Consider the following 12567-nt stretch of genomic DNA (forward strand, 5'->3'; position numbering starts at 1 on the left):
CTCCTACTATGGTTGATTTAAGTTCCAGATATGGCATCATTGAACACAGGGTTGAAAAGTCATAGGCATGGCCGGCTCTGAGGAGCCAGTAGAAGCAGCCTCCAGCAACCCTCTGCCCGAGTTAAAGCCTGATCCCCACTCTAAGATGGGGGGGAGATGTCTGTGAGCCTCCCTGGGCCCCAGGTCCAGCATCTCAGATGCAGGGGTGGGACTCAGCCAGTCCTGGGTGGTGGGGCCCACTCGGGGTGCAGGAGCCCAACCTTGGGATCTCACTATCAGATTTCTCAGCTCGGATGCAAACCCTCAGATTCCCCCAGCTCAGCAACCCGGAGCCGAATCCACACTTCAGTGGATTGTGTAGATTGCGTGACCACGATCCACTGAAGGGTGGCTGTTCCATCCATCCCCGGAATTCAGGGCTGGGCCTGGCACTCCACCCCAGCCACTTCCTTAGAACCCAGGCTCAGAGCTCAGTCACTCAGTGGGGCTCAATGTCAGGCACAGTGGTGGGATCGGGAGGTTCCATGATGGTCATGATACTTATGAATACCTGCTGTATGCCAGGCTGAGCTGAACGTTTGATGTTTAATCATTCTATCCTCACACCCAGCCTATGAGGTGGGCTCTAGTATTAGTCCCAATTTACAGGTGAGGAAACTGAGGCAGTGAGAGGGTAACTCACTCGCTTAAGAGGATCCAGCTCATAAGTGTAGATGCCAGGATTCAGCACCAGGTTGGCTGAATGTTAAAACCTCTGCTCTTAAATCCTAAGCTCAGGGGACTTCCCTGGTAGCCCAGTCCCTGGTAGCCCTGTCTTCCAATGCAGGGGACCCGGGTTCCATCCCTGGTCCAGGAACTAAGATCTTACCTGCCACAGGGCAGTTAAGCTAATGGTTAATAACTACTGAGTCCATGTACTCTGGAGCCTACGGGCCAAAACAAAAGATCCTGTGTGGGGCAACTAAGACCCAACACACCAAAAATAAACAAATATTAAAAAATATCCTGAGCTCAGTATCTCCTCCTGCTTGGCTTCATGAAGCACCTGCTGTGTGCATCCCATGGGCGCTAGACTATATAGGGAGTTGGCAAGAATGATTATTGGTTTGTCTTGAAAATGGTCAGAGGAAGGGGGAAGTGGCTAATCTTTTCTTGAGCACCTGCTGTGTACCAGGAATGATACCAAGTGCCTTACACAGACAACTTGATTAACTGTACAACAATCTCGTGAGAAAGGTAAGACCCTTTCCACATGACACCCCAGGCCTGGGCACTCAGGAGCCTGCCCTCTTCTCTCTTAAGTGGCCTCTAGCAGGTCACATTCCTTCTGTGGGCCACTGTTCCCGCTCTGGTTCCTTGACAAGAGCTGTCCTAGGAGACTTCAAACCCTCTGCCAGTTTCAGATCAAATTTCTCAGAACAACAGGAAGTGGCCAGTCCAGTTGGAAAGTACAGGGATTGTGGCCACAGCTCCAGGTAAGTGGCAGGGTCAGATGCCGGATACTGGACAGGTGACAGGGTTTCCTCCCCAGAGGCCTGGCTGGCACAGTCCATAGCCTTTGTAACCACCCCCACCCTGGGATCCTGGAGATGAGGGGAATTTGAGAATGTAACTCCCTGCTCAGTTCTGGAAGATGGGTTGAGGTGGCTGGTGGTGGGTTGGCTGGCATCTCATGTGGCCCCTAGGGCCACTCTTATGTTCCATCAAGAGTCCCTGGGGGCCAGATACCCTGAGATCTCTTTTTCAGAAGAAAAAGGTTCCTCTGTAAGCTCCCACCTAGGTGAGGAATGTGGGGAAAGGCAGGACATCTGTCTTGAAGTAGCAGTCATATAAAAAGTACCATTTTCCCCTCATGAGGATCTGGGGTGACTGATAAAAATTACAGGAGGGCTTTAACTACTCCCTTGGTGATACTACTGCTCTGAATTCAACCTGCATCACCCTTCGGACCCTGTTGAAGGATGCTACAATACTTTTAAGCTTTGGGGGTCAGCTCTGCTGGGCCCATTTCGCAGATAGGATAACTGAGGCTCAGTCTTTGGAAGCTGGAGGACTCACCAGACAGTGGCTAGCCAGGGAGAGAATTCCAGGGATATGAACTCCTCGTCAGCCTGGCTGGCGTGCTGGGTGGGAAATCAGGGAGGGAGATAGGGAAGCAGGTCATAGACTGCTCCTGCGGCTGGGCGGGGCCCTCCCAGAATTGCCGATCTGGGTGTTGCCTCCGGAACATCATAAATAGAGCCTACTCATTGGTGCCCAGCCCTGGGCTGAAATGACCAGAGTGAGTCAGGCTCATAGCCAGCCCTTCTGAGAACTCTTAGGCAGCTAAACAACAAACTCATGGGGAGAGACAGTGTGAGTATGTATCTGTTCTAGGACAGGCCCTTCTGGTCACATTATCTCACTTAATGAGATGTACAAAAAATGTACAAACCTGGAGCTGTAGGAGCAGAGAAAAAGGAAAGAAAACCTCTGCCTGGCATGAGAGGCCATTCTGGAAGACTTCCTAGAGGAGGTGATATTTGAGCTCTGCCTTGAAGGACGATAATAGCAAACACTTTCTGAAAAGCTTCTTATGTGCCTGTTGGTGTTCTGGCACCTGTACCTGGTTCCTTTCTACTTGCTTTATCTCATCCAATTCTCTCAAAGCCCTGTGAACGAGATACTATAATCACATAGGAATAGATGAGAAAGCCAAACCAAGGTACAGATAGGTTAAGTGACTGGCCCAAGACCACACAGTTACCGAGTGGCAGAGTCAGCATTCAAATTCAGAAAGGCAAATCAGTTACTGACTGTAAGATCTTCCGCATGCTATTTAATCCCTCTGAACCTCAGTTTGTGTATCCGTACAGTGGTGGTACCGGTACAACAGTAAGTAGCACGTAGAATGATGGTGAGGAGGAAGATGAGATAATCCGTGTAAAACGCTTAGAACAGTGCCTGGCACACAGTAAGTGTTCAAACACTTGGAGATGGTTTTTTATCGTCGCTGTGGTGGTTATCTTCAAGCCCTCCCCTCCCCCTCCGGCCGCAGCTTCCTCCCCCGCAATGCCAGCCCGTGACGTGGAATCTGCCGCACGCACAGTCTGGATTTAATTGGGAACTAAAAGAGATAGAAGGGGATGTTCGAGGCTCCTCCCTCTCTGGACTCTGAAAGGACCCCCAGGGAGGGTGTGACTTTCTCTAGCGACGCCTCCCGACGATCTCAGATACTGCTCTGGGACGGCGCAAGGAGGTCGGACCGAGCAGGCGGTGCGGGGATGGCAGGCAGGGGAAAGCCGGAGAGGTGTGATCGTGCTGGAAGCAGGGCAGGCAGGGGACACGCTGTGTGTTCTGTGCCCAGTGCCAACTCAGCAGGAGCCTGCCGCCACGCCCATCATGGCCGTGGGCCGCTCCCCACCTGGCAGTCCCAGCCTCCGCGCGCCCGGGGCTCCGCGGCGGGTGCGCTCTGGCACGCTTGCCTGGGGTGCCGGCAGAGGGCGCGCGAGGGTGGCCCGGGAACGGGCGGGAGGGGGACCCCGCGGGAGGCGGGATTGCGGGGAGGGCCCTGGGCCGCCCCCTCAGCCCCCGCCCGCCCCGCCTGCCCACCCAAAGCGCTAGACTAGAAGGCAAGGGCTGGCGGTGTGTCCCCCGCGCGCTCTGCCAGCTCGGCGCCCAGCTCCTACCTGTAGAGTCCGGGGAGGGAGGCGCCCCCTCCTCGGTCACTATCCTCTCTCCTCCTTCGGAAACCTCCCGTCCAGCTACCCGCGCGTTTCGGGCAGGTGGCCCGGGGACTCCGAGAGAGGGGTGCCAGGCTCGCTGCGGGTGACATGTAGACGCCCTCCCTGCCGCGGTCCAGTCTCGGAACCCGGGCGCTCTCCTGGTCGGAAAGTTTGGGGCTGGGCGCCATGGCCAAAAGCAGCTCCCTGAACGTCCGCGTCGTGGAGGGCCGGGCGCTGCCCGCCAAGGATGTGTGAGTACCCCCGGGGCCAGTCGGGGATGAGGGGCGTGCCCGGCATGGATGGGGACGGGGTCACCCCATTCGGCGTGCCAGGGCAAGTCGGTGAAATGGGAGAGGGGTTCTTGTCTGAAAACAACACTGGGGCTGATCCACCGTCGCGCGGCGAGAGGCCCCCTGCCCATCGCTCTCCTGGTGGAGGGGGCACTCAGACTTAGCAGATGCCCCGCCCAGTCGCCAGGAAGGGGGTGTCTTTGTTCCTGGGATATACTAAAGGGGGTCTTCCAGGGCTTCAGCCCTGGGGCTTATAGGATCAGATTCTGTCAGAGCTAGGGAGAGGATTTAGGGGTGGAGGGCTCCCTTCCTTAGTCCAGACAGGTGTTGGAGGTGGGGTTTCTCCAGGCCTGGGTGGGCACCGGTTCAGAGAACCCTGGGAGGGGCCCCAGAGGGCCTGGGATCCAGGCGGCCCCAGCATTCCTGTGCAAGCATCTGGTGGTTAGGTTTGCAGAGTGTCACCAGGTGGCCCACTGGCCAGGCCTGGGGGAAACCGTTCCTCTGGACCCAGAGCCCTTGGCGCCTCAGCCAGTAGTGCCCAGCCCCGTGGGGGGCCTTCCTTGATGCTAAGCTGCATGAAGAGCCAGCTTCCCCCTGCAGCCCCCTCCCCAGCCAGGTGATGGGGTCCCTGCAGTACTAGTCCTTGACTGTGCTTCCCTCCGGGCTGAGTCAGCAGTTGCTGAATCAGCAGAATGGAGGGAGGGGTCCCGCTCCTGCTTTGGCCTGGAGCCCAGAAGGGGCTCTGAGGGTGTGGGTATCTGGAACAGGTGTGGGATCCTTGACAGGACATTGACTGTAAGACCTTGAGCCTGATCCTCTCCAGATCTGGATTTCCCCTCTGAGCAAGGGGAACCCTGGACAGGGAGTCTGCAAGCCTCGTGCAGTTATGAGGGTAGAAAAATCACTTAGGATTTACCCCGGGGCCAGGGGCAGCAGGAATGTGGGTTCTGAGCCTTTGCACAGGCTGGGTCTTAGCTCTGCTCTAACACCTCCGGCTGGGGGTCCCAGTGAGAAGGGTATCCTGCCTTTGACTTCATGAACCTTCCCCTTCCCAGCCCTGGAGCTCTGTCAACAGGGAAGCTCCTTAGAGCAGTTCTAGCTGCCCCCATCCTCATCAGTGGCCCCCAAAACAAGCATCTGAGGAAAGCAGAGAGCTCACTTTCTGCGCCAATGCAGTGTCTGGACAAGCCCCCTGTCTCCCCTCTTCTGAGATGCTCTTTCAGAGCCCCTGAGCATTAGCAATTCTGGGACTGTTGAGGCAATGAGGTCGCCTGGCAGCTGCTGGCGAGTTGATATGGGAGACTTTTCAGAAATGGGTTTCCCTCTCTCGGTGCTCCGGTCTCTACCAGTCCTGGGTGAGGGCCATAAGGGAACGGTGGGTGTTGTACTTGGACCCAGACACGGCTTGCGGGGCTTCCTCTGCTTCTCCTGGGGAGGGAGTTGACTCATACTTGATCCCTGAGTCTCTTGGTTGCCCCTCCTCCCCCCCAGTTCCCGGGCCAAGGTGAGCTCTAGGTGGGCCTCACCCCAGTACCAGGGTAGGGGAAAGTGACTAGGCCCCAGTTGGGGATCCCGCCAGCATGCCTCAGTTTCCCTAGCTGTTGGTGCCCTTCTCAGAGGGGCTCCCTCATAGCATGCTGGGATCTCCATGCCCATGGGGACTCCTAGAGGGGGGTATGTCCTCTTTCCCCTCTCCTAAGGGAGAGGGCTCAGAATCTTTCTGAAGCCTCCCCAGGTTTGAGAGGGCTCCAACCCTGGCTTGGAGGAGGCCTCAGCTGATAATTTGAGTCATTTCTGTCATTCACAATAGCGGCTATATGTGGTCGAAGGCTTCCTACGGGCCAGGTCCTGTGCTTAACACTTTTTAGAGTCCTATTGGCATTGCCATTTTATGAATGGGCAAACTCAGGCTCAGAGAGGCATAGTCACTTGCCCAAGGTCACACAGCTGGGATTTGAATACTGACTGCTTCCAGGCACCCACCTGCCAATGCAGATGATATAAGAGATGTGGGTTCGATCCCTGGGTTGGGAAGATACCCCTGGAGTAGGAAATGGCAGCCCACTCCAGTATTCTTGCCTAGAGAATGCTATGGACAGAGGAGCCTGGAGAGGGCTATAGTCCATAGAGTCACAAAGATTCAGACACGACTGAAGTGACTTAGCACGCACACACCAGATGCCAAGCAGACTGGGCAGGCGATGGGCCAGGGGCCAGCTTTCCCACACTTGAGGTGGGGCAGGGACCGTGGGAGAGGCCAAGGGTCTGGAGAGATCCAGGGTCTGGAGGGGGCAGCCCCCTCCCGCCACTGTAGCCCCTACCTGATAGGAGTCTGATAAGGCCTTCGTGCGTCAGAGTCCTGGAGCTGACGTGCTCCACTCCCAGAGGGGCCCAGGGGTCAGGCTGGGTGAACAGGAGGAGGCATGGCTCCCAGCCCTTTTCTAGTGGATTCCAGCCTGTCTGTCCTACAGCTGCTGTTGGGGAAACCGAGGGATGGGAGCCTGCCTAAAAGAGGCTCAGGGATAGAGGATGTGAAGAGAGATGCGAGATGGAGGGGGTGTCACCCAGCCATGGGCATCTGGAGGGGAAAACTGAGGCTCCCAGTGTTACTCAACCCAATGGGTTTGGAATAGATCCAGATGGGAAAACAGGCCTGGGGCATTATGCCAAAGGGAAGCCAAAGAGGAATGTGGAGGCACAGGTTGCCGACCAGACTGAGATGTTCAGGGATGGAGAGCAGATGGGGAAATGAAGGCACACTCGGCAGAGGGAGCTGAGGGAAAGCAACCAAAGAGGAAACTGCGGCGCGCAGAGGGCTCAGGCAGCAGACAAGGTTGGAGCAGCTCCTGGTGCCATGTCCCTCTTTCCCGGAATCCCTGGTGTTTGTGGATCAGTGACAGACTGAACCGAGAGAGGGTGGAAGAGAGAGGGCAGGGGCTGGAGTACCTGGGAAGGGGGCCATGTGGGGAAGGGATCTTGAGTTGGAGTGCAGGTGGCGTTGGTTGGAAACATGTATGCTAAGCCCCACAGACCCGAGTTCAAATCCCGACTCTGCCAGGCTGTGGAGGGAGGGGGACGGAGGCACAGCTCCTCCCCCAAGGATCTGAGTGTTCAGAAGTGGCAGGGAGCTGTGGAGACAGACACGGAGCACAGAGAAACAAGGGAGCAAGGTGACTTCACGTGCTCAGAGGGATCAGAGGGCAGTTTTACACCATCCACTGTCGGAGGACAGTGGTCATCAAGGACCACCTCTCTGAGACAGTGACTTTGGGGCTGAGGTTTGAATGAAAAGAACAGTCATTCAAGAACAGAGTAGGTGTCTTAGGATGGTGGAACAGCAAGTGCAAAAGCCCTGAGGCTGGACTGAGCTTGGTGGAAGACAAGGGAAGCCTGTGTGATGGGATGCGGGCAGGGGTGGGGGAAGTCATGAGGAACCCTGGTCAGCTTGGGATGGACAAGTAACTCTTATAATGAAGAGGGGATGGAACTGGCTTTGGCTGGCTAACGGCTCATGGCTACTCAAGGGGTTGCAGCCCATCTTGGGATGGACTAGTAACCCTTATAATAAAGAGGGGATGGAATCGGCTTTGGTTGGCTAATGGCTCATGGCTACTCAAGGGGTTGCAGCCCATTTTGGGATGGACTAGTAACCCTTATTATGAAGCGGGGGACAGAACTGGCTTTGGTTGGTCAGTGTCTCATGGCTGCTTGAGGGGCTGCAGCCCATGTCTCCTACTGGTTGAGTTTTGAGGTCTGGCTACCCTGGTCTGTGCTTGCAGTGAGAGCGTCCACTGAGGTCCATCCCCACTGAAGGCTGAGCTATGCAGTGTCCTCTCCCAGGGAAATTCCCAACGGAGGGGGCAGCGCATACCCCAAGGGTGGGGTTCAGGTGTCTGGGAAGAGCTCTGGGGCCAGCTGTGATGCATCACACCACACATTAGCTTCTCTAGCTCCTTCACCTGCCCTAAGAGGTGTGTGGAAATATTGTACCCAACTTACAGAGCAGAGAAACTGAGGCCCACAGAGGGGCGAGGACTTGCTGGGGTTCCACAGTGAGCAAGCTTGAGGCCAGGGATGCCTCACCAGATGAGCACAGGCTCTGGCCCAGTGCTTTGGGCTTCCTGGGCCCAGGACTCCACATGTTCTGGTTTCGGGTCTCAGTGCTCTGTTTCTCTGGGTGGAAGCCCTGGGCCCATTCAAGGAGGTCAGGCACGCAGTGGGTGGCTGCTGGGCAGCCATGACATGGTCTGCTGGTCCCCAGAGGCCCTGCCTCTACTGAACTTGCTGTGTGACCCTGGGCAAATCCCCTCCCCTCTCTGGGCCTTAGTTGCCCCCGTCTATAAAACGATGGTGGACTGGGATCCCCACTCTGGTCTACCCCCTCAAGCCTGCTCCCCAAACCTTCTCCTTCTGCAGGTCGGGGAGCAGTGACCCTTACTGCATAGTGAAAGTGGACGACGAAGTTGTGGCCAGGTGAGGCGGGGAGAAGCCAGGCATGGGGCGAAGGAGATGGGGGAATGCAGGTGTAAGGATCCACATTGAAAAGAGAACCTTGGGGGGCAGACTTACCCCACGGATGGACTCGCTGGCCTGATGGTGGGTGTTTTGTGCCCCAGCTATGGGGCTGGATGGTGGGGTCTGTGGGGTCTGGCTCCTCTGTCCATCTAGTCCCACCAACTGGCCACCACCTTCTCCCTTGCCCTGACGATGTCCCTGCCTGCATCCTGGGGCTGACTCAGCGGCTGCCAGCTTGCGTGCCTTCCCGGGGGCGGGCATCTCATGCTTGGCTGGGCTGGCTGGTTCTGGGCCTGCTGGGTGCTGCGGGCACTGGTGTGTGTGTGTGTGTGTGTGTGTGTGCATGTGTGCCCAGCTGGACCTGCATGTGAGTGTGTATGGCGTGTGGGGAAGTGTTGGAGGGCTGGTGTGAATGCCTGTGACCACCGGTGTGTATCCCCGTGGGTGTGCAGACTCAGGGGCTCGCATTGTGTACCAGCGTGCGGGGTGTGTACGCCTGTGTGCACACGTGGGCTGCCATGTACATGCATGTGTGCGCTGATGCCTGCTTATTTGGGTACACAGGCGCCACTGTGAACACGTGAGATCGTGAAGATGTCTGGTTGTGTGAGCGAGTCTCAGGCTGGGCTGGGCTTGGTTGCCGCCCCCGCAGGCCGAGGGACAGCTCTCAGCCCCCGCAGGCCTGAGGGGCGTGGGTGGGCGGGCGGCTGAAGCCTCGGTTCCTATGGAGACGGAGGATTCAGGATCCTCCTGGCGCCAGTTCTGGTCCAGATGGGCTGGGAGCTGGGGGCAGGGAGCCCCTGTTGGGGAGGGTCAACCAGCAGCACCCCAGCCAGTCTCTGTGTTTATCCCCCCTCACTCTCTCTGTGTTTACCCTGCCCCCTTCCCACACTCTGTGACACGGCCCCCAAGCCCACAGCCTGATTTTCTGCGTGACCCCAGGCTGCTGTCTCCCCCTCTCTGGTTCTGAGGACCCTCCAAGTTCAGGGGCTGGGGAGCCTGGGGGGACTTCCAACTGGAAAGAGGGTGCGGTAGGGGGGAAGCGAGTGTTTGGAAAGAAGGGTCGGTCCGATGGAGCGGCCCTGGTCTGTGTGTGTGCGTGTCCGTGTTCACACTCTACTGGGGGAGAGTGTGGTGGAAGCGAAGCGGGGCTTGAGTTCCCAGCCGGAGACTGAGGCCAGGTTGTGGTGGTGAGAGCACCAAATGCTCGTCTACTAGACCAGTGGTCAGTGACAAGGGCCCTGGCCCTTGGGCTTTGCAGAAAAGGATTCCCACAAAGATGGAGAGTCGTGAAGCAAGTCAAGTATTAAGAGGGCAGAGCGTACAGTATGTGTGGGGGATAGGCATAAGGGCAGACTCGGAGGGCGAGTCCCTGAGTTGCACCCTTGTGATAGTTTGACTTACTTTTATGGGCACTTCTTCCGGGTTTTCTTTGACCAGTCATTTTGATTTACCTGGCTCACAGTGCGTATTCAGTGTATCTCAGGATCCTTCCATGTGTGCACGCATCTCTTAGCCAGGATGGACTCTACTGAAGAGGCCTGTGGGTAGCCCGGCTTTAGTTAACGTCACTCCCCTTTGACCTCCAAGAAGCCTTCCTGCGCATGTGTGATCAGAGAGGTCCCCTGACTTCCAGAATGAGAAGTATGTGGTCTGGGCAGGGCCCAGCCTCCCGCTTAATAGTCCTGCTATTGTCTTGGAGTTTTGGTCCATAGGGAATGAGTCTCCAATCGCTTTACCCTAAAGGGGGCCCATCTACCTTCTGCCTCAGAAGGAAGAAGGCAGAGGCAGGAGTGTTGGCCAAATTTTGCAGCTGTCAACGTGAGTGTATGTTGACTGGGCAAAGTGAGTTCTCTTTCGCTGTTGGGTAAAGGGCAGTGCATCTGCAGAGGTGTTGAGGTGAAGAGGTGTGTGTCTGTTTCTGCAGCTTTCTTGGTCCTTGATCCTTCTGGGGTTCCCTCTTGCCGATTAAGTGCTCCGGCCCCTGCTGCCTTCATGGTCCCCTGGCCCCTCACACTTTCCTGCCTCCCAGCCACCATCTTCTTGTTCCTCAAATTCACCATTCCTGCCTCAGTGCCTTGGCACATGCTCTTCCAGCCATCTGGATGGTCTTTATCCTCTCTCTGCTTTGCCTGACTAGCTCCTAGGGAAAGCCTTTCCTGACCCCTCCCATCCTCAGCCCAGCGGGCACCGCTGGGCTAACCAATCACAGGACTTCTCTCACTGTGTCATAAGGGCTCGGGGGGGAGCCCCTTTCTGGTGGGGGAGTTCTGTGGGGGTGGGGACCTTGGCACCTCTTCCTGTAATTTCCCATAGCCCCCAAGACTTGGCACATAGTCAGGGTGAGTGTTTATGGAGTGAATGAATGAATGAATGGAATTGTGTGTCTTGTCTGTTACTGAAGGTTTTGTGATCCTCTGTGTGTATCTCTGCCGGGTATCACTCTGTGTATGTGAATGTGTGTCTGTGTGTGTCTCCATGTTCTGGGCACTGCTTTTGGTCTGTGTTATCCGTGTGAATGTTTCCTCTGTGTGGGTCTGCCCTTGTCTGTATATAGACACACAGTTGTATATTTCTAGAGATTTTTGAAGATGCATATGGGTATCTGTATGTGTGCACATGTGTCTCTTTGTGTCTGGTTTCCTGGGTATATCTGTGAATGTGTGTGTGTTGTGTGTCAAGGTCTCTGGGTGTGTGTTATGGTTTGTGTGTGCATCTGTGTGTATCTCATATCTGGGTTCTTGGGTCTATGTGAGTGTGTATGTGTAGCTGTATTTGTGTTTGAGTAGCTCTGGGTGTGTGTGTGTGGCCCCAGGTATCTGCTGCCTGTGTGGCCCAAAGGCCCCCCTGTGCCCCCTTTTGCAGGACAGCAACCATCTGGCGGAGCCTGAGCCCCTTCTGGGGGGAGGAATACACCGTGCACTTGCCCCTGGATTTCCACCATCTGTCCTTCTACGTGCTGGACGAGGACACGGTGGGGTGTGTGTGCTGGGGACCCAAACCTGGGCGTCTGAGGGAAGGCGGGACACCCCAAAGCACAGTCCACATCTGCGCCCACCTCACCACAGGCGGGACAGAGGTCCCTGACTTGGACCCTCACCTGCCTGCCTTTCTGCAGGCACGATGACATCATAGGCAAGATCTCGCTGAGCAGGGAGGCCATTACAGCGGACCCCCGAGGTGGGTGAGGGTGCCAGGCAGAGGGAAGGGGGCTGGCGCTTGCCGGGGCATGGCAAGCAGCACAGGGCAGCACAGAGCCTTCGGGGGAAATTATTTTGGTTGTTGCTTCTGTTTTGAATTTTATTGTTTTTAGTTTGTATTATTTATCTTTTTGGCTGTGCTGGGTCTTCGTTGCTGCATGGGTTTTCCTCTAGTTGCAGCGAGCGGGGGCTGCGCTCTCATTGCCGGGCACAGGCTTCTCATTGCAGTGGCTTCTCTTGTGGTGGAGCAGGGCCTTCAGTAGTTGTGGCTCCTGGGCTCTGGGGCACAGGGTTAGTAGTTGTGGCTCATGGACTTAGTTGCTCCACGGCACATGGGATCCCCCCAGATCAGGGATCAAACCCGTGTTTATTGTATTTGCAGGCTTTTTTTTTTTTTTTTTAACCACTGAGCCACCAGGGAAGCCCAGTTTTAATTTAATTCATTTATTGAGCAGTTAACTTATTTACATTCAATATTCAAAAGATACAGTTAACGGTGGAACTGTCCCTCTTGTCCCAGCTTCTCCGTTCTCATCCCCTGTGTTGTCAGTTTCTTGTATGTCCTTCTAGGGACATTTTAAACCTGTGCAAGCAAGGGACTTCCCTGGTGGTCCAGTGGCTGAGACTTCACATTCCCATGCAGGGGCCCCGGGTTTGATCCCTGCTCAGGGAGCTAGATCCCACGTGCCACAACTAAGAGTTTTCGTGCTGCAACTAAAGGTCCCGCATGCCACAACTAAGATCCAGCACAGATAAATAAAATAAATATTAAAAAAACCCATATGCAAGTAGCAATAGTAATAGCAGCAAACATTTATATAGTGCTTACTGTGTGCTGATCACTTTCTAAGTGCTTTA

General features: G+C 55.7%; 1 protein-coding gene across 1 annotated transcript in view; it reads left to right on the forward strand.

The window, feature by feature from the left end:
• The window catches only part of RASAL1 (RAS protein activator like 1), a 32351-nt gene continuing 23322 nt past the window's right edge, over positions 3539 to 12567 (forward strand). Inside the window, exons 1-4 of the mRNA XM_018061177.1 lie at positions 3539 to 3955; positions 8411 to 8467; positions 11375 to 11488; positions 11628 to 11689. Coding sequence (XP_017916666.1) covers positions 3891 to 3955; positions 8411 to 8467; positions 11375 to 11488; positions 11628 to 11689 — 298 coding nt within the window. The 5' untranslated portion in view covers positions 3539 to 3890. The remainder of the gene's footprint in view (positions 3956 to 8410; positions 8468 to 11374; positions 11489 to 11627; positions 11690 to 12567) is intronic.

This window comes from Capra hircus, chromosome 17 (assembly GCF_001704415.2).
Source record: "Capra hircus breed San Clemente chromosome 17, ASM170441v1, whole genome shotgun sequence".
NCBI lineage: Eukaryota > Metazoa > Chordata > Mammalia > Artiodactyla > Bovidae > Capra > Capra hircus.